At 42.9% G+C, this 26,766-nt stretch overlaps 1 protein-coding gene across 3 annotated transcripts; it reads right to left on the bottom strand.

Moving 5' to 3' along the window:
• Positions 1-413: 413 nt before the first annotated feature.
• On the bottom strand, positions 414-26,002 carry DNAJC7 (DnaJ heat shock protein family (Hsp40) member C7). Of its 3 annotated transcripts, XM_074343401.1 has the most exons (16): positions 25,846-25,994; positions 18,155-18,352; positions 15,425-15,513; positions 14,583-14,707; positions 14,070-14,183; positions 13,376-13,450; positions 9,744-9,862; positions 8,896-9,049; positions 8,207-8,371; positions 7,133-7,224; positions 4,787-4,855; positions 4,058-4,131; positions 3,523-3,669; positions 3,191-3,343; positions 1,210-1,272; positions 414-752 (listed from the first exon to the last, which is right to left on the bottom strand). In XM_074343401.1, exons 4-16 carry the CDS (start codon positions 14,655-14,657, stop codon positions 715-717), a joined length of 1,338 nt encoding a protein of 445 aa, XP_074199502.1. In that variant the 5' UTR covers positions 14,658-14,707; positions 15,425-15,513; positions 18,155-18,352; positions 25,846-25,994; the 3' UTR covers positions 414-714. The 3 variants fall into 3 exon arrangements, with proteins under 3 accessions (XP_074199502.1, XP_045361835.1, XP_010967309.1); XM_045505879.2 differs by lacking the exon at positions 18,155-18,352 and having other exon boundaries at positions 25,846-26,002; XM_010969007.3 differs by lacking the exons at positions 4,787-4,855; positions 18,155-18,352 and having other exon boundaries at positions 25,846-26,002.
• Between the last annotated feature and the right edge of the window lie 764 nt (positions 26,003-26,766).

Below are 26,766 nucleotides of genomic sequence, written 5' to 3'. Positions count from 1 at the left end.
CTGCCTGTCCCACTTGGAAAGCGTCCAAAGGTCTGGGAGGCAGGATTTTGTCCTCAGCTTCATCTCTCTCAAGCAGTGGGAACTGTGGGAACCTGTCTAAACCTCTGAGTTAGCCCAGCCTGACACGTGGGACCCACACATGCCCTGTTAGCTTGGACACATGCAGCTTCCAGTGATTTCTGGTGGCCCCTACTGTAAAATAAGTGTGTTCTCTGAACTCTCTGCCCCATGACTGGCATCAGGCTGGGCCTGGGAGCATCCCCAGGGCCTGCTCAGCACTCAAAAGCTAAACAGGCTGGGGGAGCCAACCAGCCCCAGGTGCCCACACCCATCACGGGGTGTCAGCTACATGCTGGGGGCTCAGCTCTGGCCCACTGACTCTGGAGTGACACAAAGCAGCTGCCAGAGCAAAGTGCCAGAAAGGGTCAAAACATTTTATTCTCTTAATTTTTTTTTCTTTTTTAATAAAGTTAAACAGTAAAACAAGAATTCACAAGCTGCCCGTCCACCCGCTGCCTCCCTCCCCTACCCGCAGTCTTCAGCGCTGGCTCCCTTTCCTTCACCCCACTCACACAGACACAGGGTATCCAACTGAGAAAATGAAACTGCTCTAAGTATGTGGAGACATGATGATGGGAGGAGGTGAACTGTGTCCACATTCGAGGTTAAACTGAGCAAGTCTGCATTTTCTGGGTTCTGGATGGTTTCCTTTCATTAGCCAAATTGAAAAAAGAAATTCCCTGGACCAGATGCTGTAGGGAAAAGAAGGGCTTGTTAGCTGGCTCTCTAAGTTTTCTAGGGACGATCACTTTACCCTGATTATGGAAAGTCTTCAAGGGCTACTTCCAACTCAAACAGAAAAACCTCTAATGGTACCATATAGGCTGGTGGGCCCTTGGCTGTAGAAGGAAGCACGTGAGCAGGCTGTATTTGTGTAGTTCTAACACCTTCACTCTTGCAGAGCAGCTCTGGTACTAGGCAGCCTGGAGACGCCTCCCTAACACTGTGCAGATGTGGCACTAATGTTCCCAAGGCCAGGTGTGCCTGGAAACCTCCTCGTCTCCATCCCCAGCAGCACCTGAGTGGACAGATGTCCTGCTAGACGAGAATTCTGCTGCTTCCACTCATGGGCCCCTCTGACTCCCAAAGTGCTGCCTAACTGGGGAGTCACTGTATTGGCTTATGGTCTGGGAACTAAGGCACACTCACCTTCAAAGCTGAAGCCCCCAGGACCGCCAAAGAAAGCCTTGAAGATATTGTTTGCATCAAAATCTGTGGAGCAAAGTGAGAAGCAGAGAAGGCAGAAAAAGGTGAAAAAATCAGAAGTGTATGAAGAACTTATCAGTGAATATAGGTCTCCTAAGCTTTCCCAGATAGTTATCACGTCCTTCCTTCCCACAAACTTCACAGACGACGGGTGATCCCAACTCCTCTTTCCAAGCCTGGTCCCAAAGGAAAGCTTTCTTTGCCTCAACCCACTTCGCTGGGCCGCCTTCTCAACAACTGGAAATGCCATTTGCACTTTATGACATGACTTTCTCCACACTCTGTCTCCCTGTAATGCTGGGGCTGCTATTGAAAAGGCTAAAATTTATCACTTAAATGCTACCAAGACTGTAGGTAAGAATAAGACTTATGGTTTACTGCATCTGTTTGATGCCATGCTCTGTCTACACTGTATCCCAGAAAAAAAGCCATGGTTTATTAAGCATCTTCCAGGTGCCAATCATGGTGCTGGGTACTCTGCATACATTGTATCATTCCCACTTTATACTCAACAAAACCTAAGCAGGGAGCTCAAGTAACTTGCCCAAGATCCCGTGACCAGTGAAAGCAACAGAACCAAACATTCCAACTCCTGTCTGCCTCCAGCGCCGCAGGTCTCATGTCCCCAGCCCAGCCTACCTCCCAAGCTGCATAGAAGGATTTATCTGCACCAGCCGATCCCATAGGCACATGGTGTCAAAAAGTGAATTCTTTGCCTGTGGGTCTGCTCATCTTCCTGGGTCTCCTAGTTCAGTGAATGGCCCTAGCGAGTCAGCTATGCCAAAGCCTCTCAGCTTAGTCCTTTCCCTCTTGCAACACATTCAGCAACCAACTCCTGCTGATTCTAAAACTATCTCCCAATTATGCCTGCCCATCCTCTCCTAGTTACTGTGTCTTCCCTCCTCTCTTCACCCTTTCCAAACCAGCTCTCCCCACTGCCATCGCAAATATATTTCTAGAGCCTAAATTTGGTCCGTAGCTCCCCTACTTAACTCCCTTCAACAGCTATTTATAGCTCTTCTCAACTGCTGGGCAGAGCAATGTTTATTACTGGTAAACCTAGGTTTTTAAAACACACACGTACATCCCCTGAACTGGAGAGGTCAGAATTATCTATATAGCATCATCAATCTTATTTTAAATTCCAACAGATTTTCTCAGTGGAAGAGAAAAGGCAGGCATTAGAGGCAGTGGTCTGAGAACTGTGCATAGTTCGGGGCTTCTTTTATTTCCAACTGAGCTCACAGCAAGCAATGCTCACAGCTGTGCTTCACGTCACTCTAAATCTTCTGGGGAAACTGAAGCCTGTGAGGGCTTACAGGAATGTCTGAGATGCATAAATAATCACTCAGCAAACACTTTGCAGTGGGAGAAAAAAGAACTTCCAGCCAAAAGGAAAACCTTCTATTCCTTCCTCTAGCCTCTAAGGCCTGCCAAGGTCTGACCCAGCAACTGTGTGGCCCTCACCACCCCGTGCCTGGAGCACCCTCTTTCCTCCTAGCCTGTGCCCCTTGTAACTCCTCAAAGGTGCTATGCTTTCCTGCACATCCAAGCCCTTGTTAGCACGTGCCTCCTTGGCCCCCACTCTGCACCCTGGGCACCTGCTATGCTTAACCGCCCTCGTTGGACTCTGTATCTATTAGACCATGGGTCAGATTTGGCCTGTGGGCTAGAGTTTGCAAACCCCTGGACTGCGGGTTCCTGGAGGTCAGGGAACCTGTCTGATTCATGTTTGTTATTTTCTGCACCTATCACAGTACCTCACATTTCAAGGCACTCATCAAGGTGCACTCTACAAATTGCTGTACATCATACACTGGCTGATCACGTAAAACTCCTTGTGGAGTGTCTTTAGAAAAAAAAATGCCAACATTTCACAGCTGTCGGATTCACCCCAGGCTGCCCCTACTTGCTGCCAACTCACCACCCATGTTCATGCCCTCTTCATCCAGGTCCTGTCCACTGTCATAGCGAGTCTTTTTCTTGGGGTCAGAGAGAATGGTAAAAGCTTCTCCGACTTCTTTGAACTTTTTCTCCTCTTCCTTCTGAACTTCAGCACTAGCTCCACTGTGCCGATCTAGAGGGAGTACAGGAAGAACTCTGTCTCAAGAAAACCTTACATCTGATTTCAGAATTTGGTACTTCCCCAAATTTGGAAGGTACAGAACTTAGCAACACTTTATTCCAGCTGAAGAGCCTCTCTGAGGCCTTCACACTAGACTGAGCTTGGCAGCTCTACCTGGCTTATCTCCCCACCTGGATGGTGCATCAAGGCCCGTTTCCGATAAGCTTTCTTGATCTCGTCCTCAGAGGCATTCTTGTCTACTCCAAGAATCTTGTAGTAATCTTTCCTCTTACTCTTCTTCAGTTCCATCTGTGCATTTTTTAGGAGCTGTTTGTGTTCTAGAGGAAGATATCTAGTGTCAATGAACAAGTCTGATTCTGGCTTCCCCTACCAGGTCCCAGCCCTGAAGCCCTGAAGTTAGAAGCCTTGTTAACCATATCAGGGGCTTTTATGGTGTTTTCTTCTGGAGGTTAAAAAAAAATCTACTCATACTTAGGCTCTTCACATCAGCCTCATCACACAGAAGAAGTGAAAGTGACAGGGAGGATGAAGGACCAGAAAACAGGTGCCTTGTCACACACTTGAGATCTCTGTTCACTTCTTCCTGGCTGGTGATCAAATAAGCTCCAGGTACATCCCTGAACCAAACTACTCCTGTGTCTAGTTTTAGGACTTACAAGTCAGACCACACGGTTCCCTGAGAAACATGCTCTCAAACTTCTTTACCTTTTGTTTTCTCCGTCTGATATACTTTTTCATAGTCCCGTACTGCTTCTTCATACTGTTCTGTGTCCATGTAACTGAGAAGGAAATACAGGTGGTACAGTGACATAAACACCAACGGCTTCAGTATCACTCCAGGGGAAGAAGCATGGCTCAAGCAAGAGACACACTTTTGGTTGAGATGCTTCATGAAACAGGAGTCCTTAAGCTAGCAGTGACAAAAATTAACCTCCAGTTTCTCAGGAAAAAAGAAACAGGTCTCATGCCACTTGCACCTAACCAGCAAAGCGATACTCTGCTCTGAGTAGAAAGCAATCAAAGGGAGAAAAAGCTCCTTCTGATTTCACTCAGAGCCATCGAGAGGCATCTGGACTGCCTTAGGAGAGACGATGTGAAGGCACCTACTTGATTACTTGTGATTAAAACACAGGAGAAAAATTATGAAGTTAGATCAATGGATACGGAAGAGCTTTGAAAGCCAGAGTGCAATCAACATGCTGGGCTAGCTCCAACCCAGAAGAGAAGTGGGATCAGTGAGCCACTAGAAGGATCAAGTTCAAGGCGGTGGCTGCTGGCAAATGCTTTCATTAAGACTAATCAATCTGAGAGATGTGGGTTAGTGAGACAGAAAAGGAGATTCTAAACAGAGGCTTGCTCCTATTTCCATAGCACAGAAGAGAGAGGTCCCGGCCCAAGAAGAGAGGAAACCAGCGTGACAGGCTGATCGCCAACCTTTTAAGTGTCTCTTCCACAGAAGTAAAGTGGCATTTTCCTGATAGTATCACTGGCTCCAAGACTGGCCTACAGATTAAACAGACTGTGGTAGCGGTTCCAGAGACAAGCCACCATCAGCTGGGGATGGGAAACGACCACAAAGTGCAGCCAGCCCCTGCACAACAGAATTCAGTTTACTACGCTGCTGCTACACAAGCCCACCTTTGCAAACGTCACAGAGCCCCACCAGGCTTAGAGGCCAGGGCAAGGCGAGTGTTACTGATACGGCTGGCAAAAGAGAAGCCCAACATTATAGGTATCTCTGCTTTTCTGGCCACATCTTGATTTATGACTTTAAAAAATGGTGGCAAATCAATGCTCCATATACAGAGCACAAGTGCTACTCTAGGAGCACAGAGAACCCATTTACAGGATGGAATATAACATAAACAGAAGTAAAACTGATGGCTATGGGTGTAGAATGATCTGACAACCAACCAACCTCGATGGACCTCCAGGCCTTTACAATTAATGTATCAAACAAGCCTGTATTACAGTGATTTGCATTTTTATCTCACACTTTTAAAATTCAAGAACACCCTTACATTAAAATAATTTTTTTAAATTGAAGAAGTAGAAAAGTAAGTAGAGCTTTAGAGAAAATGGGAAACTCCAGTCCATGATGAGAGATGTAGCAAAAGTCTGGCCCCTCCCCACCTTTCGGGGTAAGCAGAGGCAGACTAGGGCAGCAGTCAGCCTCTGGTAAGGCTTTGGCTTGAACTAATCTCCAGGACGTCTTGCCAATCCCAGGTGCTTGAGTGGCCTGTTGCCAAGTCCTCAGCCAACTGTGCCAAACAGTGCATGCTGTCCCCTGTGGCAGGATCTCATGGCAGAGCCACTCAGAGGACAGTTCTGTTTCAGCCACAAAGATAAGTAGTTGTCTGATCAAAGCAATTCATGATTATTGTTTATTGCACACACATGAAAAATATAATACTCCAACGCATTACCCTCCTAACAAATGAAGGATTTTTTGTTTTCTCCCCACTCCGTTTAAACACTGCTGTGTTCCAATAAGCTGATATAGTATCATGTATCTAGCCACCACGTCCCCACTAGACATTCAGGTGATTCTTTTTTGTTATTAAAGATAACACCGCAGTAAACACATACAGCATTTTGTGTCTGTTAATATAAGCCTTTAGCTGGGTCAAAGGGTACTCTTTTGTCTTCTAAAGTTTCTGTGTTTGTCTGCAAGTGGTTTGCAAAGAGATGACTGACAGCTGGTCTCAAAGAATCTGTAGTATCATTCTACATAGTTTCTGTTTGACAGACTTAGTCATCTACGTAGAAATTCACTTGAAAAAAATAAAAGCACTAGACACGGGTAGTTTTCCTACTTTTTTAAAAACATGGATAATTTTGGGAAAACTAAATGGGAGGTGGACTATGCTCTGGACCACTGATGAGACTAGGGAGCTGAAGGAACTACGGGCTCATCAGGTGTCACCATAGCACCTGCTCTTTGGCTGTAAGGTTTCCCGACAAGGAATGGAATGGGTGCTGGAGAACCGGTATCATACTTTAGGAACTTTAAAGACAAGATGTTCTTCTTTGTCTGGGAAATAATCTGAAATAAGAAAAAATGCATTTTGGAGAGAGGTCTTTCCTAGCCCTTGCTAAGGTTCCTGTCTGGAGAAAAGTGGTAGGTTCAAGAGTAAGATGAACAAGTGCGCTGGGGAGCACCTGACTCGGAAAGCAAATCTGAGCACTAGATCTAGGCAGGCATGTCCTGGCTCATGCATCACCTGTCAGACAAGGATACTTCAAAAGGGGCTTCCTCATACTGCTGGGAGGCTGAGCCAGATTAAATCTCTTCCTACCGTAAGACTGTCTTCCCTAAACCAGAAAAACAGGATAAGCACAACTCTCAACTATCTCCAAGAGATACTTTTACTTTTTCCTCTTCCAAGCACCATACATTCATTCAACAAAACACTAAGTGAGTACCTACTGTGTGCCAAGCACTGTGCCAAGTTAGAGCAAAAGTGTACAATACAAAATAAAATCTCCAAAGGAAATGGATTTAAACTTTAACAAATGGAATTTGGGTCAGGCATCAGAGGAAACTTACTGACCGTGAGGGCCGTAAGACACAGGCATGGGAGACTGAGGGAGCTTGTGCAATCTCCTCCGCTGGAGGTCTATAAAGATAGCCTAGGGCTGGAACAATCCCACCTAGAGGCAGGGGGAAGGACCAAATGACCTCACAACATCCCTGGGTCTGCTCCATCATCTATAATGCAATTCCCCTGGTAGGCCAGCAGCAACTCCCTCTTCCCCCCACCTACAAGAGGCACTTACCACTGAGCTCTTCTCAAGTAGGCTTTTATGTAAGTGTCATCGAGCTTCACTGCATTTGTGCAGTCTTCTATTGCATCATCTAGTTTCCTAAGCTTCAGGAGAGAGAGAGCAGTCATACTTCACATCTTGGGTGATTGAGGGAGCCCAGAAGCTGTGGGCATGGCTTCAAAATTCTGAGAGGATGAGTCATGCTGGACCCCTAACTACCACACTCATTCTTAGTCCTGGGAAAGCCAGTATCTCCAAATTCAAAACTGACTTATTTTCTAGTTTTTTTTGGGGGGGGGGGTTAATTAGGTTTATTTATTTATTTAGTGGAGGTATTGGGGACTGGACCCAGGATCGCCTGCATGTTAAGCATGCACTCTTCTACTGAGCTATACCCTTTCCTCTATTTTCTAATGATGGAAGCCAGGCACACTTATTTGCAAAAATAAACTACCTCTACCATTCCAGGTTAGTGCCTAACCAAGACATGGAAGTAGTAAGGGTGGTTCTTATCCTCTGTTCTTCTAGAGGCCAACTAGAGGGATCAGAATTATTGTGACTTTTTTTTAACTACTATGGCTCTGCAAGAGCAAGGAGCCTATTCTTGTTTCTTATGGTTGTGGAGGACAGCAGTGGGCACTCAGGACATTTTCAACTGAGCGTGGTGACCATGAGTTATGCTGGAGACAGAAACTAAGTTTGCCTCATACTCTAATTTCCTCCAAATCACTCCTTAAAAAAAAAACAAAAACAAACAAACAAACAAAAAAAACAAGCACATAGGCAAAAAGTAGCAATACTTAAAATGCTTTAAAAATTGTCCCAAAGCCTCTAGCCATTCTCTTACTGGAAGAAAGGATCTTGAGGAAGAACAGGTGGGAATGTCCTTCCAAATTGTCCCTCAAGTGCCCCTAAATTGCAGAGAAAAATAAAAGCTTGTCTCTCAGAGGGAAGTTCCTAAAAAGCTGAAATATCAACTGTTTCTCTTCTCATCTGGTTTACTCTCACTGGGCAAATTTCCCAAGACCTCTTTGTTGTCCCTTAAACATATCTCCATAGGCCCCAAGACCCAGACCAAGTGCTTACCTTGGAATTAACCGTACCCCGATTACAGTAGAGTTTAGCATTTGTTTTTATATTGTTGGGGTCTATCCTCAGGGCTTCTGTGTACAGTTCATATGCTAGCTTGTAATTTCCTTCCTTAAATGCTTTATTCCCATCTTCTTTCTTTGCTTTAAGTGCTTTGGCATTCTACAGAGAAAAGCAGGCAGAGGTCAGTTCACATCCAGAAAGCCTCAGACAACTACACAGAGAGGCCAGAGTCTATTTTCAACTTCTTAGATCCCAGTAGTTTAGCATCACATAGCCCCTACCCTGCCCAACCCCACCACCTGGGCTATTTGTTGCTCGCTGGTGCTTCCTACAGAGTGGACAGGGGAAACCAAGACTTACAAAGGAATACCAATGAGACTTGTGTTACCCAAGGTTTACCTTCACTCCCCAGGATAAGCATTACTATCTTTTCTTCACTGAAGGAAGGAAAAAATAAAAAACACACTCAGATGTTAAAGGATCTGACTCTACGTGATCACAGTTACCGTTAGGCATATAAAAATTGTCCTGAAATAATTTCTAATGAAAGGACCAAACATCCTGACAAAGCGGGAAGAAGTGCTATCGCATTCCTTGTGATTCCAAAACCTTCCACCCTAACTCTCTTTAAGGCTCAAAAAAGCAGCTTTTTTTCCTTCCCAGATCTGGCACCTAGAACTTACTCTGCAAGCAACGCAGGCCTTCTCGTGGTCAGGAGCCATCCTGAGAGCCTGTACAAAAAACTGAACCGCCTTCTCAATACAATCTTCATAATAAAGGCAAAGACCTCGTACATACAGAGCATCTGCATTGGTGGAATCCATTCGTAAAATGTCACTGCAACAGCCAGAAAGGGGCACATTCAGCTATGGTTTGAATCTCCCCACCATTACTATCATTTAGCCAGTTTTTTTCTTGACCACGTGCCTAATATGGAAAGTATCCAAAGGAAGACAGATTTCTAAGAGCTCTTCCCAGCCCATCCCTGAATAAATCACTTTTATTTATTTTTACACACTTCTTGTGCCATGCAATCTTTATTAGAATAGGGGTTGGTAAATACAGCCCACAGGGCCAAATCCTACCTGCTGCTGGTTTTTGTAAATAAAGTGTTATTGAAACTCAACCATCCCGTTCATTTATCTATAATCTATGGCTGCTTTTACACTATAGTGACAGAGTTGAATTACTGTTAATGGGGACCATATGGCCCGTAAAGCCCAAAATTTTGTATCCAGCCCTTTATAGTTTGCAAACCCCTTGGGTACAGAGAAAACAATACTTAAAAAACAAAAAACAAAAAATTCATGTATCTGTTCCTTCACATACAGCTCAAGTACCTACTGTATTACTGTATGTACCCTTGGGTTTTGGACCTGGTCTAACCTTTGGCTTTAAGTCCCAAGAAAGTCTGATCACCCTGGATGGCCTACCTACAGGACTATGTGGCAACTCCTGTTGTAGAGAGCTGCCAGACAGCATTCGTCCAGTGGTATCCAGAATTTAATGAAGAACTAGCCTGACTTCATACCTGGCCACAGACTGTGCTTCTGGATAACGACCCAGCATTGCTAAACATTCTGCTTTGAGGATTTTGAAGCGATGGCAGGCAGGGGCAAATTCTAGGGCACGGTCCATGCAGAAAACAACCTAAGTGGGAAAAAAAGAAAGCAAATAAGGGTTTTTGTTTTTTTTTCTTGCTGCTCTAGGTACCAATTTTTTTTTTTAAATTGAAGTACAGCTGATTTAAAAGCAAATAAAGTTCTTTATCCTGGTCTTCGCTTTAGTCTGGTCACAGGCAACAGGCAGATTGAAAGTAATATCAGAGTTTAAGACTATACCTAACTCACTTGATTAAACCACTGAAATGAAACCAGCTGATCCAGATAATAATGACAGCAAACACTTCATGAATACTTTATACATTAATCTATTTAATGCTTATAACAATTTTATTAAGTAGGTAGTATCACTACCCTTATTTTACTGATAAGAAAACTAGAGATTAAGTAACTTGTTCAAGGTCACCAAAGCCAGCAAGTGGTAGAAACAGGATTCGATATTGTTCAATTCAATCTAAGACTCCAGAGCCCATAACCTTAATCACAATGGTAAGGTGCCTCCACAGGGAATCACACCAATAGTGAATGTGATCAAAACTCACATTCTTCTAGTACAAATACTATCATTTTCTACTTTGCATAATCCATCATGCTAAGCCTAGTAAGACAAGGAATACCAAAAAGAACCCAATAAAGAATCACTGCTCCCAATATTACTGAAATTGCTCACAGTTCCCTCCTACCCATGAAGCTCATGTCTCACTGAGTACCTTGGTAATCACTCTTCCATTTCCATTTCAGTATAAAAATATACCAATAAAATAGTTCATTTTCAATGGTCCCAAACTATATAAACCAAAAAGCAAGTCACACACACACATACACACACATGGCTGGGATTATTTCAATCTTTCAGCTTCATAAAGGCTCTCCATATATTCCTGTTTTTTCTGAGTTGTTCTCTGAACTTTCACTTTTGGTTTATCTGCTATCCCTCGGAGATTCTTCCTGAACCATATTCTCCTCCAAGAATAACACACCCAACTTCAAAATCTGGAGTTAAGGGACACCCGTTCCTTCTTGAGAATCTAGCCATGGGGATTAGGAAGAGATGAAGTCTGAAAACTTGGAAGCAGAAATAACTCAAAGTTCATCCACAAAAGACTAGTTAGGTAATGTAGACATTCATATGATGGAATCCTATGTGGATCTAAAATGGAATGAAGACACTCTCCATACACTAATATGAAAAACTTGTAAGGCCTATTGAGTGAAAAAGCACAAGGTATAGAACTTTGTATAGTGTATTACCTTTCATGCAAAAAGAAAATTAAGCATCCACATTTGTATATGCTTATTTATGTAGAACAAAACTGTGGCAGGAAATGGAAGAAATGAGGACAGTGGTTACCCTAGGGGGCAGAGAGAAGACAAGTTTAGGGAAGCACTTATCACTATTTGTTTATACTTATTAGCTTTTGAGGCAAGAATAGCACCTATTCAAAATTTAAATTTAAAATTTAAGAATATGGGGAAGCAGGTTAACACCATGAAGTGTTGCACTGGGAAGACCTTCCACAATATCAAGATTAGTGGTGGGGACGTCTCTCCTTTAATGGCACAGGTTACTGCCCTGGAAGTTCTAGAGCAATATGAAAATTCAGGTGTTGTGTAGGGTAGCCATGGTGCTAACTTTTCCCCCCAGTTAGAAAGAAAAGTAATTGGGTGGTGAGCAGTCAGTTAAAATGTCAGCAGCCACACCCTGCTGCCTTCACAAGGTTCTGTATGGAGATGGTTCGGCTCATGGTGGGGAGTGTCAGTTGGAACCTTAGTGCTTCACTTCCCGCCCCCCACCTCCCCATGACTATGGACAGCTGCAGGCAAAGAAGATCTTTGTTTCCTCCAAGTTCATCTGTTTCCCTTGCCAGGATCATAATTCTTCATTTGTGACATCACCATGTACTACAGTGGGGAGGGGCTGGGATGTCACAAACAGAGGATTCAGTCACAAACTGGGGATTCTGGCTCCAGAATGGGCAAGAAAGAAAAGAAATCCAAAAGACCACCTTTCAAGACAAAGCTTTTGCCTATGTAAACCTCAGAAAACGTGACAGGACACAGAAGTGCTTTTCAAACACACATACATAAAAACAAAGCAAAACAAAACTTATGAATCACACTACAAAGCCACTGTGGTTATTAAAACCAATGGACAGAGGAGGGATGCTAATAAGTTAATGCTGGGACTCTACATAAGCTAATCAGATATATTTATTACCAAATAAAAGACCATTACAGTATGGGACCTAAGAATGATACTTAACTGTACCCTCTTATCAAACATTTGAGTATCTGCTACAGAAAGCACTGAGCAAATTCCCACATACGAAGTGACAACTCCATTCCTTGACTGATACACTTATTTTAAGTGATCCTGAAAACTGATCCTTATCAGTGGGCCAGTGACACCCCCTTTTGAAACTCTAGTGAAAGCTACTTCCTACTTCCCAGTACCATCTAAAGAAGGGAATCAGGAATTACACAGACGAGGAGTAACCACTACAAAGATCTAGAAAGATATATGGAACTTTTATACCTTTCCCATGTTTCACACAGGCCAATCCCTTTGGCACGTACATTTCCCACGTACTATCGCACAGCTCCATAGAGGACAGTAGTGTGCTTTTGTAGCAAGGCCTAATGTCAAAACGGTAGTGATGAAAGGTTATGTACACTATCCAAAAATGTAAAAGAGGTCTCTTTCTTTTTTTGATTTATCGCTCCATCCAGTTCACACAAAGCAGGAGTTAAAGCTAATTCTCATTATTCTAATAAAAACAGGTTAGCCAAATCTAACATTTAATTCCAACTGGCTTTTTCCTTCTACTACTACTACTAACCCCACACTTTGAGGCTACCACCTTGTATCAGAAACAGGAACTAACTCAAATAACAAACTTGTATTTGTTTTTCATTATAAAGTGAAATATAATTAAGAAAAAAAGCACCTTAGCAAAAAAAAAAAAAATTAATGCTGTTGATGATGTGGAGCAACAGGAATGCTCGTTCATTGATGGTGGGAATACAAAATGATACAGCCACTGTGGGAGACAGTTCAGTCGTTTCTTGCAAAATGTAACATACTTTTACCATACAATCAAGCAATTGCACTTCTTGGTGTTAACCTCAAAGAGTTCAAATTTATGTCCACACAAAAACCTGCAAGTGGATGTTTACAGCAGCTTTATAATTACCCAAAACTTGATTTTAACAAATGTACCTCTGGTGGGGGAACGCTGATAATGGGGGAGGCCATGCATGTGTGAGGCAGGGGACATATGGGAAATCTACCTCCCTCTCAATTTTGCTGTGAAACTAAAACTATTTAGAAAACAAAAACAAAACCAAATAAAAGTCTTAAAAAAAAAAAGTAAAAGAAAAAGTCAAAGCCAAATAAAAGTGATAATTTACTATTCTAGCTCTTCTGTACCACACTATTCTTCTAATCATTTCAAACACACACACACACACACACACACACACACACACACGGAACTTTGTGAGAAAGGACAGATGAAATTTCCTCATAGCTGTACTTTACCTTCCGAAAATCCCGCTTCTCAAAATCCGTTTCTGCTATTTTCTCATATTCTATGACTGCATTAGCATTCTTGAACTATACCAGAAAATCAGATAAGAGAAAGTTTTAATGAAGTTGTAGATTCAACAACCACAAAAACCAACAAGGCCTTGTGAATTTGCTGTATCAAAAAAATCAGAGTCACAGACTTTTCACACATCAAGTTGGTGAAGATGTAGCTGAGACTCCTTAGCAGAAATCAACCTTCACCCTCAATTTGAACTTAAAGTCAGAAACATACAAGTCACAACTCGATATACAAAGTAAAAGGCACCGTTAGGGGTTGAGCAGAAGTTCTGAGATTCTCACTAAAACTCATCCAGGAGTAAATTGGGTATATGTAAAGATGGAACTAAATTTGAACTAAATCTGAATTTACTCAACATTTTTAACCTCACTCAAATCAGTTCTTTGACACATCTGCTCATCTCAGAAACCCTCCAGTTTTTGCAGATTTCCAAAGCTGTAAATCATATTCAAAACTCCTTTTACAGATAAGGAAGCTGAGTTTCAGAGAGACTATGAGACTTGCATACAGTCACCCAGGTGTGACTGACGGTAGAAGTGAGACAAGATCTCAGTTCTGACTCTCAAGTCCCTATTCCTCTCAAATATACCACAGACTCTTTCAATACAGCCAGGACCAGACCCATACCTCCTGCTGTGCCTGAGCATTTTTGTGATCCAGCTCTAGGGCCCTCTGGAAACTACGACATGCTGCCATGGCATTCCCTAGAGATAGGTGGCATTTGCCTTCTCTTAGATGTCCCTAGAAGAAACACAAAGAGGGAAGAAAAGGAGCATGATTGGCCAAGCAGAGAGAAATCAACAACAGCAACAAATACCCACACAAAACCAGCAAAGGATGCAAATGGCCAGAGCAGCAGTTCTCAACCAGGGGTGATTCTGTCCTCCATGGGACACTTAGCAATGTTAGAGATAATTTTGGTTGTCACAACTGGGAAGGGAGGGGGTGCTACTCCAATCTAATGGTTAAAGGCCAGGGATGCTGCTAAAAATGTCCTACAATACATAGGACAGCCCCCTGCAATAAAGAAGTATCTGGCCCACAAAGTTAACTGTGTCAAGATTGAGAAACCTTGGGCTAGAAGCACTCAACTACAGCAACTCAATGCACCCCTCCGCCTCCAAGAGCCCCATCACATACCCGGACAAAACTGTCATCCAACCTCACTGACTGCTGTGCGTCTCCAAGAGCTTCCCGGAACCTTCCAAGCATCATCAAAGTGGCTGCTCGATTCCCATAATAGCTAGCATTTTTAGGACATTTATCTACAGGAAAGGCAGAATAATGTAAAAGTTTAGCATGGGTCACCACTTCAAAACCACAGGGGCCAACTCCCTCAGAACTATATCAAAGCACTCAAACGTTAATAGGAATGATGACATACTCTCTGTAAAAGGCCATGGCCAGATGTTTGACTACTTGCACAAATGGACAGGAGCAATGGTGCAACCAATTTAAAGAGAAAAGTTATTTAAAAATAACTCATACTCAGCTTCAAGGTGCACTGATTATCTTTTGAGGGGTCAGCATATTTATCTTCTTAATGATTTGTGTTTTATGTAATAAGATATGAAAATGAATTTGCATTTGTTGAGTTAGGGGTAGGGAGCCTGTAAGCGAGTTAGGTGAGAAAAATGCTGACACAGGATTAAAATATGCTGGCAGATCATGAGCACGGAGGTAGCTAAAATTTGTTAATATCTACAGACTATTTTCTAAGACAGTAAGTGAAGTGGCGATGACTGAGATGCATTTACATGGGTATCTTTTTGCCGCATTATCTGGAATTTCTGGAATTGCCTTTAACTTGCCAAATGAAGAACCACCTGCTTGAGCTAGAAAAAGTTATCGCTCATGAGGTCATTAAGCCCAAAAGAGTTCACACAGTAAGTTATTAACCCACTAAGCAAAAAGATACTTCTTACAAAGGAGCTAATTATAATAGTATTTGGCAAATTATTTTCCAGCATATTACTTCTCACCTATGGCTTTTGTATAATAGTTATAAGCTTCATTGTAATCTTTCTTGGCATAGTATGCATTTCCTTGTTCCTTGAAAGACTCTGCTTCTCTGAAAAGGAAAGAGAAAGAGAAAGAGAAAGTTACCATACCTAGGGAATAACCTCTGTAATCTCATGGGAGCAATCTCTGGTCTAGAGCTCCCGGTATACTGAGCTGAAAGTTAATGTGATACCTGAAGGGATTTATAGATTTGTTCGATGGGCTGATGGACCAAAAGGAGGTGCTAATGAAAGAATCCACATTCTTCAGATGCTATTTTTTGTCACTTAGATACATTCAAACTAAATCACGAAACTTCTCTCATGTTGCCTGACTTTCCTCACTTCTCCCGCCTGTGGTCATTCCCCATAGGATAGGCACATTTAGACATTCTCTCACAGAGACGGAATTTTTGTATTTATTTTCTTTCCACTGTGTCACAACTTCTGCCTCTTTAGCAAACTTACAAAAAAAAAAATCAGTTAAAGGTAATTCCATTCAAGGGCAATTGATTTCTCAACATGAAATGAGTCACATTCTTGGAGTTTTAATGATTTATTCTCTTGAAAACTGGGTACTGCATTTGTCACTGGAAGGACAAGCACAGCAGAAGCAGGTGGCAAAGGTGTTAAAAGCACAGCACACTGGTGTTTAAGACAGAGGATGGAGCTGAGTGACAGCAGAGACAAGAACTTAGATGACAGGGACATACAAGATACAGGCTGCCAGTGCCATGCTCTAAGAAGTACCCATCTACTGGTGCTTTCTCTGCCCATCACATCTATGTGGATACTTGTTGCCCCCTCTACCATCCTTCTAGTACCCTGTATAACCACCAAATGGGTAATATCAAGAATTATTTTTTTTTGCCCTACCCCAAAATTCATTTTTTGAAGCTATGCCATGAGACAAACTGTACTTTCCAAAAGGAACAATGTTATATAATTGGGAATTATATTGCTGAACAAGGAACTAGAATCAAATCAGGTATGACCAACAATGTCTTAAAGAACAACAAGCTTATATAACCTCTATCAAAGATACCCCCAAATCAGTCTAACGACCAATTTGAGTGAAAAAGATGAATCCTTTACCCAAATGATTACTGCAACAAAATTAAGTATCTGAGTACTTCTGTTTTAAGGAATAATCTTTCTTTTTCTGTCCTCTACACATGCTAAAAAGAACCTAGTTCAAGGGCTGCCTGGAGTGGGGACAAAGGTGCACAGTTCCTAACTTTGGTGATGGTCTAGGAATTTACAGCTTGATTCCATGGATACTGGCACTGGGGAAATTTGTGATGTTATTTACTTAATGTATTTTAAACTACAAACTGGCAAAGCTGCCCTCCTTTTCTTAAGGCAAGCTCCCTTTCCATTCTTCTCCATCACTGTCCTGGCAAGCTCTACTAACATGAAAAGTCTGCTGGCAGAAAGGAGAAGGAAGATAGGAATGACCTATAAATGTTGACAGATTTGAATAATTTTATACCAACTATCATAATGTTGTAAAGAGACCCTCTGCTATTAAAAGTTCTCAAGAAGGAAAAAAAATTCTCAAGAATCCCCCAACTGCAAGACTTATAAGACCAAGTGCAATCTTTCTACAAGGTGAACACCATCTTGTAACCCTAAATTAAGCCAAGCACTATAAAAACTATGAAGAACCTACCCTTTAAGAGGAGAGATGCCAGAAGATTTAAAGAAAGGGCTTCCTCAACCTGGATGTCAAAGGCTGAGTCAAACCACAATGAAGAAACAGAGGAGTAAGTTCAAAGGAAACATTAGGTCCAAATTGTACCCAAGAAAATCAAGTCTTCTCTTCAGTCGGCTAGTGATCAAGACCACACAAATCCTTGAGGAAAACCGAAGGCATCGAGGCACCTGGACAGATGTTGTGCCAGCAATATAAAGCTTGTTAGTCAAGGTAAAACATTCTGTAGAGCTACAGAAAGGTACACTATCTTATCAGGTGCCTGTTTTTCAAAGAGGAAATTAAGGCTTAAAGGTTAAAAACTCGCCTGAGGTCAGGATGTCGACCCATACCTGTGAGATCCCAGAGCTGCACACTGTCTACTAAGTTAAGCTCCACCTCTAAGGCTCACCTCTATTTTCTAAGACTTTAAGAATTAATCTGTACTGCTAACAACAGAATCCGGCAATGAATATGAACTTCTTTCAACTAAGACACAAAATAGCTCCAGAGTATAAATTCCAACTCCAGAACCACATTCTGGATTTAATCAAGCCAAATGGCATTCCTAACAATCAGTCTTAGAGAGAGCAGGGCTCCTTTCTCTTTAAGATCCAAGACCTAGTGAACTGGACTTTGCCTCCCCCAAGAAATGCATTTCATTTTAGTAAATGGTGAGTAGATTCCATTCTAGAGCAAACAAAGCGAGTAATGTAGAGTCAGCCCACAGCAGAAAGAACAAGAAGAATTGTGTTGTGACAAGTTACCATGTTTTTAACTTCACACTGCACAGCATCAGGCCAGAATTAGCTATTCCCACACAACTGCCTCATGAAAAGGACTTATTTTCATAGAAACATGGTTGATTAACAGCTGCCTAAACAATAGGCACTTAGTGCTTTTAGACTGAATGCTTTTTTTTTTTTTTTGCCTCCAGGTCCAATGCCCAAAGTGGAGTCCCTCCTTCATTTTCAACCTCCCCACCAAATACACGACAAGCTTTAACCAATGGGCCTGACCCTGCGAGACCAGCCGAGGAAAGAGTGGATCTTTGGAATCCAGCATGGCAGCAGCAAGAACTGAACAAGGCTGCATCAGGAACAATTCCAGGGTCAAATCCATTCAAGTCCTGCCTGGGAGTCTGAGAAAGGGCTGAAGCTTGTTCAAGTTGCCTTTACAGCAAAGGGAGTGAAGGATGAGATGTCAAAGGCGTGGGACTGGAAAAGAAGGAGAAGAGCTGGTTAACACTGGAGTTGAGGGCAATCTGGCAGTGGCATCTGTCACTCCACTCACTGCTAGGGTCAATTCATTTAAGAACCAAGTGAGGTTACAACATGTATCTAAAACACATCAGTACTGAGAAAGGAAGAATTAGGATTAATTGGATTCTCCTGGACCAGTTAAAAAAGGAAAGCATTCCAAAAGGAACTAAATTAAACTACAGATTATTTTCTATGGCCACAAAAAAAATTCAGACTAGACCCTGAAATATAATACCCCATCAAAACATAGACTTGGCTGTAACTGACCTGATGGTGCTATTAACAGGTACACTGTACCTCTAGGACATTTTCAAAATTTCAGAACACTTGCGAAGATCTTCACAACCTTCTGAAGTTATGATGGTAATATCACGTGTCCTCCAACAGAGGAACATTAGTGAGGCACCCAAGATAGCTGCACAGGTTTCCTCACCCCATGTTTTTTCCACTAGATTCTGTTAATAGTAAGGTTTTTAGATTAAAACCAATTTATCTAGTTCTCCACCCAAATCTTGCATAACTCCAAGCAGAATAAGCTTCCCCTCTCTGATTCACCAAGAGATGGTGGGAATGACTCTACCTCCACCTTTCTAGTCCTTTCACCTTAATAGCCAGCAACAAATTCTTGTGAAAACAGCTACTGAACAGTTTTCCAAAAACTCTGCCCTCTTTGTATGTATGATGGGAGGGTCATTATACATACATCATGTCCCACAATAGGATCAGCGCTAGAGGGCCAGGCCGGCCTTCCCTCTGACAGACATAGGTAAGGAGAGCACATCCTCTTGCTCTGCTTTGCTATTTTAAAATGTATTTATTTTTCAGAAATAATCTCATCAATTACAAAGCTGCAGTATGAAAGCCTGCTCTTCTAACATTACATGTGTGTTAAAACTCTGCATATCCTCTGATCACGCAGTTTTATTCTCTCCCAATTTGGCATTCGTTCATCACAGATGCTAATTACACCAACAAATGCTGCCTAGGGACTCATTTGGTATCACACAGGTCTCAGCAGGGCTCAGCATCATGTGATCAAATCAGACAACTCGGGCTTATGATCTCTAGCCAACTCTGCACATTTACAGCTCAGCTAAATTGAAAACACATTAAAACACCATGAGTGACATCGCAACATGCCCCAAATTAGATGCTCTACATAAAAACTTCCATTTTTCTCTTAAATACTTTCAAGTTGAATATTTAGGCAGTATCTTTGCCTTAGGGCAACTAGTCTATCTTCTAGCAATTAAAGAGGTATTTAGAAACTTTAGTCAGCTTTCACTAATGCAGGATTCACTGGGGGGTAGTTTTTTAATACATCTCAACATGACTGGGTTCTCTCTGGAATTACTTCACAAACATATTTGTAAAATACCATTTTTAGATTTATTCTACCTCAGTGCATGAAAAATAAAGACTAACATGGTTTCATCTTTCTACATTTTCAACCTAGGAAATACTAATTAGATTTCTGAATGACCAGGGGGAAAAAAAAACAGTGGTTTTATTTCAAGCATTTGGCTAGAATTATGTATTTTTAATAAAGCTCAGCTCTTCCAATAGCCATTAATAATAGTTTAAATCAAAACAGATGTAGCAGTTTGAATGAGGTCTTTTCCCCGCTTTTTCTTTGCATTTTCTTGATGTATTTTGCTACTCCAGAAGTGGGAGAAAAATCTAGCTTTGCTAAAATTACAACGCAGGACTAAATGATTTCTTCTGTTAGAGTAGATGAGTGTTTGGGGCCTCGGATGTGGAGACTTTTTATTGGCAGGAAGAACCTTAGAGAAAGATATCTTTCCTTTTTCTACTCTCAGGCTTTTAATAATAATACTTCATACTGCCAATGAGTATTCTTTATACATTCCTATTATATTTACTATTCCAAAATGTCACCCTTACTCTCTTGTATTCAGTCAAATTTACTAGCTGCTTGTTGATCTAGAAATGTCCTCCACCCTTCAGAATTTACGGGATCTTTGCCAGTCTTAGAGTAGAAATTCCTTCCTCCTTCCCACAGTCCGAAACCACTTGTCCCCAAAGGCATGTCATAGGGCCTGTTTCATGTTGTACTCTCTCTGACCTTCATGAGAGTAAAGTAAAAGGAACCCAGGAGCCTTTTATTCTATCTTACCAAATGCGTACTGTTCTGTTTCTTTCTTTTTTATCCTCCAACCAATCTAACAATTTAAGTTTCACATGACCTGGAACAATTCCACAGATAGTGTGCTTGTTAAATGCAAGGTGCTATATGCTTAGCACAAATAAAGGCTTCATAATGGTCCACAGGAAACGGAGGGTGGGCTCTATCCAGCTGCTACCTGTTGGTAACGGTGGGCTACTCAGCTTCCTTTACCCAATTTTCTATAGAACAGACAGCTGCTTTCATTTAAAAGCCCAATTAAAACACCTGCCCTCTCTGCAAAAAGAGGAGATGAAGATGAAGAAAATACATCAGTTCAAATTGTTCTCTGCCGGGACATTCAGGGGGAAGCCTCAATGGAGGCAGAGCCAGAAGAGACGAAGAGGCGCCAAGCGGAGTCACGGATACCAACTGCACAAGGCAGTAGCACTCTCTGCTGCTCGAGTAGGGAAGGACACCAGGCATCACACTGGAGTTGGCTGTCTTATTCAGTGGGGGAAAAAAAAGCAAGCAACCAATCAGTCCAGATGAAAATTCCAGCATTGCAGGCAGGAGGATATTCACACGGAAATACTGGCTTCAACTATTAAAAACTTACACTAACTTAATTTACACTTGAGTGGGAGATGGTACAATCTGTGGCATCTACCTAACCTTCATTTATCCCTGGGGAGAGGAGACCCAACCATAAAGTTGCTTCTGAGAAATAAGCTTCTCAGAGGCCACTCTGAGGACACAAGTCACTGGCTTTTCAGCATTTAGCCATAGGCTTGTTTTCATAATATGTCCCCAAACCCACCATTTTCTATCCCTTGGTTTCTTATTCTGTGACAACTCCCACTATGCTCATGGGGACACCAGCACTCATCAAAAATCTAAAATTGAGGAACTGTAGTTAAGAAAAAGGCTGCTTTCTGAGTTGGGTTTTTTTTTTTTTTTTGGCGGCGGGGACCAGAGTCAGGAGTTTACTATCAACTGTTATTTTGCTTCTGAAGTTCTCCTGGTTCCCCAGTTCACCAGGGGGTCGACATCTCAGAGCAAACTGCCTGAGGAAGAACTCTCAGGACAGAAATTCGAACAAGAAAGAGAGGGTCCTGCTTGTGTCACACACCATCCCCCAAGAGCTTAATATTAAATTACAATCAGAAGAGATAGTTGACACTTACATTTCACAATCTGTCTTCCCCACACAAAGTCATGCACCGACAGAATATTAGGTCTCAGAATCAGACTTTAAAATTCAAATATCCCTCCTCATGTTACCATTCTCTCATGTTCCTGTTCTTACTGCTGAAATTCAGACAGTTTAAAAGAATACCTGGAACGACCTCTAAGTAACTTCCACATCACTCAGCACTGCAGAAAGGGAGAACATTAGTGGAGTAAGGGAGAAATGGGCTCTCAGAGGGACTTTGCATCAGACCACAAGGCACCTAGGCAGCCGCCGACCACTGTTCTCCAATCTTCTAAAGTCCTAGAGAAAGAAAGCAAAGGCAAGTGCCCAGTACTCAGCTTTTAAAAACTTGAAATACTAGCTTCAATAACTAAACCAATCCCTGATTGGCTGGAATGTACAATAAGGCTGGGCTTTAAGCCAATCAGAGTTCTGGTCGTTGGAAATGAACTAGACACTAGAGAAACTGCCATTTCATTCAAACTGCTCAATTTACCTGGCTTTGGTTAATACGTGGATGTGTACTAAAGCAGCAAGGAACAGAGAGATCCTTTCTCTGTACTCTACTTTTGCTCCAGCAATGATTATTTAATAATTTTTCCCCTTGTTACTGTCAGGGTTCAATCAATTAATTTGCTGGTATTCAAGACTGTATTCCTAGGTTTATCCCTTCCTTAATCATGATGTTTTTTGTCCCACGTCCCATTTCTTCATCTCTGAGCCAACACTTAAAGTACACCAAAATGAAAATGAAAATGAAACCTGAGAGCAGTGTTTATCACTGACTTGGGTTCAAGATCAAAAATAAATTCCCATTCAGCTTGCAGGCTTTCTCTAGCTGCCTGCCCTGGAACTTCAAGAGAAAGTTTAGGAAAATGACACAACATTGTAAACTGACTATAACTCAATTTAAAAAAAAAAGAGAGAAAGTTTAGGGGGTCAAATGCCTAAGAATTTGAAACAGGGTGGGGAAGAAGAGGGGAGGAAAGGCATCCATACCCACAAGCTCTTCAGTTAAGACCACAAACTCCAAAATGTCCTGAGAAGCTGTATTAAACAGAACTACAGCAGACCCTGGGATATGGATTCAGGGTTCAGTGCTTCCCACCAAGAATACAGACAGAGAAATAAAAGGCAAAATCCACAAAGAGTTTACAATACCCAAGGACTAAGAAAGGGTCTAATAATAATTGTTCTTACTTGCGTCCCTCAGGAAAACAGATACTGAGAAGTTAAGACTATCAGCTCAAGGCATCAGGTAAGGATGTTCTGGCTCCTAAGTTGATGGCTCAGGTTGGTTTACAGCTCACTGTCCAGTCATGCCAGGTATATATGCTGAGCCACAGAAGTGCTTCCTCTACTGATGAGCAACTTGAAACCCTTCGATTTTACCATCATAAAGACCACCTACGAAGACCAAACTGTTCCCGAACCCAGGAAATGGGACCAGAGAGCCTGCACTCAAGACAGGCATTCATGTATTAGGCAAAGCAATCAGCAACTTCCCAGGAAAATGTAAGGCCTTAAACAAGCTGTAATGTAAAAACCTCTGAAATTTAGCTCTCTGGCTCCCCAAGCAGTTTTATCTATTCTGGTGAGCAAAGAGAAATAATAATATTCATGTACAGAAGAACCCTGATCTATTTTGGAGTGCCAACCGATACATCTTTTATTTTAGCCTCTCAGCTGCTATGAGGGAAAAAGAACTTTGTCAGAGTGAAAGGCAAAAAAACTGAAGTCCACTTCTTTCTCTCTAGAGATGCCTTGAAAGCTCCTCTCATTTTGCCCCCAGTGGGACTGTAATAGTTCAGCAGCAGCAGCAGCAGCAGCAGCAGGATGCCTGCCTTTGCGCCAAGATGCAAGGAAGGACTCCTTGCTTGCCTTCACAAAAACAACCCAAGAGACCCATCAACTCCCGTGTCCCCAAGTGAACTGGTAGCAGCACTGTGACGAGAGACACAAACTTAGCCAAATGACTAACGAAGTCAGATAGTAAAGGGCAAATATGCCTATCCCTGCCCTCTGCTGGGGCTACACTGGAGGATTCCGGAATATCTGAAAAATGTATAACCACCTTCCTCCAAAACTTCTAAATCACCACCCAATTTTCAGCATTGGAAAGCTACACATAAACAAGGCTTTTTCTTACTAACAGAGCTCAATGTTTACCTTCCTAAGGACGCCTTATATGGCAGGAAGTCAAACTGTGACTTTTTTTTATTTCACTATATTTTCTTTTTGATTTGTTCACATAACTACTACATAATAAGCATTTGTTTAATGATGTCTAAAAGAAACCTATATAAATATATTTAGTATATAAGTATTTTATAAGATGGATTTTTCATAGTTAAATTTGTAGGTTTTTTTCTCCTTAGTGGTAGATAAAACAACCATGCATTTTACAATCAATGACATCATAAATTCCATGAAATAAGGCAATTAACGTAAGTCAATATCCTCCCTTGAATATTCTGTTATACTGCTACTAAATATCATGTTTTTGTGTGACTGTGTGATGTGCTCACCTGTTTTATGTTTTTTATGACAGAATATCCTCTAAGGCTGTGAGGTTTTTTTTAAGGAAAAGGATTTACTTTATATAGGGGCTCTGAAATGAAACTCAAATTAGGGACAGTCCCTATGTCAGAGATTTATACCGAGTAGAGTGAGTTTATTTCAAATTACAAATAGCCCCGGTCCCTATTTATAGCACAAAGAACCACTTGCACTCCTTCCAAACACAGGTAAAGTAAATCCTTACAACTAATTTAGGCTCTGTCTGCGTTGGGAGGAGTTTTACTTCCCATTTTGCAGTTCCTTAATAATGCTGATGATGCTTACTTCTATATACCTGGACAGAACTAGTTTGTGAAAACTCAAAACTAAGAACAGATTTTGACTCTGGTTTCTTGCCTTCTCTGATATCCCAGGACCTACTACACTTTGTCAGCCAATGGCAAGAACGTGGGACACTAGCTGCAGTAACTACCCTTAAGCTTGACAACTATTATTTCTGCACCCACTGAGTACCTCGTTTCAAACTCGGATGGTAAACAAAAACAAGAACAAAAACAAACCCTCAGGATCCTGATTTTAGATCTCATGAACTAATCACCACCTCAAATCACCCAGACTGAAGCCACAGTGGGCTTGGTATAAAGACATGAAATACGTGGGATGGAGACTGAGGGAACTGTAGTCAATTAACCTGCAGTTGATACAGAAAGGGCTGCAAACTTCCAGAACCGTTTCGTTAATTCGCTTCAGGATTAGGACAAGTATGACTACCTACAACTGTGTTCCAATCCCACTTCCAATAACCTGCCTTAGCTGTAGCCAGAATCCAGAGTGTTCTCGAAAACCACTCACTCAGCAGCTCCCTTGGCTAGTCCAGACTGGCAATCTCGAGCCACTGCGGCTGCCCAGCAGCGTCAACAGCACCCAAGCAGCTGTCCTCCTCCTTGCTGCTTAACTTAAACAGTCCTGGGGAAAATGAGGATCTTAGGAAGGATGGAAGGAGAGCGTCTGACGTATAGAGCACAAGACAAGCCCCTCACCCTTCTTTCTCTATCATCTTCGACTTCTGGGGTAACCGGGGGAGGGGGGACATGACCAGGTCAATAATGAAAACATAACAATCACCTCAGATTCAGACTAATGCCCGCTGGGGTATAATGATGGAGAAAAAGGGGTGAGGAGAGCAAGGGCTTTGGAGACGCAAAGTGCTGACAGACAACACTGTACAGAAGTTAACAAGAGAAGGAGGGGGTCGGGGGCGATGTAAGAAGCCGTCATCATCGCCGCGCCGCCTCCCCCACCCCGCAACAGGCCTCCGAGATCCCCTCAGAGACCCGGCCTCTACAATAAGGACGACCTTCCTCTCTACTGGTGAACAAGGCAGTGCCTCAGCTCCACAGTCAGGCGGAAGCGGCAGGGGAGGGCCGACCTCCGAGAGCGCCCCTTCAGGGGGTCCATCCGGACTCGATCTCAGCTGGTGTGTGTTGGGTGGTGGGGGGGCTCGGAGGGCGGGGCATCCCCTCAACAGGGCTGCACAACAGCAAGAACAGCGTTCCCGGAGCCACAGAGCTGAAGCTCGCCCCTTCTCCCACCCTGCTACTCAGTTACCTCTTCGCTTCCTCGTCGTCCAGCAGCTCTGGCTCGGTCGCCGCCATTACCACATCGCACTCCGCGGCAGCCGCCATCTTACCGCCGGGACCAGAGAGCCGGGTGGGAGGCCGGCCGCGAAGAGCACTTCCGGTCGGAGCATCGAGCAGTTCGGCGGCACTGCGCCCAGAGGGGCTCCCTCGGGCCCGCCTACCAGCGAGAGGCTCTGCTTGAGGCCAGAGCGGCCTCCCGGCCCCGGAGGTCCACAGAGGTCTCCGTGCCGGGGCGGGGGCCCAGGGACGGTTCCTGTGCGTAGGGGGCGCCACTTTACCCGTGGGTCGAAAGGAGGGGTGTAGGAGGGTGTCGCCGCTCTAGTCTTTGGCTTGCCTCAGTATTTTGAGAGCCTCGTTGCCATAACAACTTTCAAATCCTAAAAAGTCTCCTGTGAGGCTCAGGGGAGGGTGAGTTGGCCAGAGACTCGATGACCCAGGACTCTAGAGGGGAAGAGCTCCCCCACTGCTACCTTCCCGACCTTGGAGTGTGTCTACAGCTTCCTCCCACGAAAGGCAAGAAGAGACACTTTAAGTCCAGTTTCCCCAGCATTCATCGGCACCTGGAAGCCCTGCCCAACCAAGCCAGGGGAACGCAGGGCGTCTTCACACTGTACCTTTCATCCCCTCTGGATCTCCAAGCACCACCTGGTTCATCACCCTAATGACGCTGACCCTTTTATGAGACTGCTTTCATGTCAGCCGCCCGGGAGTGCCATCTCAGCATTAAGCCTAGGAAGGGTGGCACGGGGCCCCAGACCCTGCCCTGAAGTTTATAAGGCAGCTCGCAGGGTGAGGTCCCTGCTCCATAGTGTCCCCAATGCTGCCAACCCTCATATAAACTCCCTGCTCAGCACGCTTGTCTTGCAGAATGTAGTCTGCATTGGGAACT

This window comes from Camelus bactrianus, chromosome 16 (assembly GCF_048773025.1).
Source record: "Camelus bactrianus isolate YW-2024 breed Bactrian camel chromosome 16, ASM4877302v1, whole genome shotgun sequence".
NCBI classification, from domain to species: domain Eukaryota; kingdom Metazoa; phylum Chordata; class Mammalia; order Artiodactyla; family Camelidae; genus Camelus; species Camelus bactrianus.
The sequence above is the reverse complement of the archived record's forward strand: the minus strand, read 5'-3'. Positions and strand labels throughout refer to the sequence as shown.

What these genes read in the sequence shown, in the direction of transcription:
- DNAJC7 (XM_045505879.2), bottom strand. Translation starts at nt 25,922, where the DNA reads ATGGCGGCTGCCGCGGAGTGCGATGTGGTAATGGCGGCGACCGAGCCA. An exon ending in GACGACGAGGAAGCGAAGAG is followed by an intron (nt 15,514 to 25,845) that starts GTAACTGAGTAG and finishes TTTCCTTTTCAG; the next exon opens with AGAAGCAGAGTCTTTCAAGG. An exon ending in GAAGCACAGTCTGTGGCCAG is followed by an intron (nt 9,050 to 9,743) that starts GTATGAAGTCAG and finishes TGGCTGTTGCAG; the next exon opens with TGACATTTTACGAATGGATT.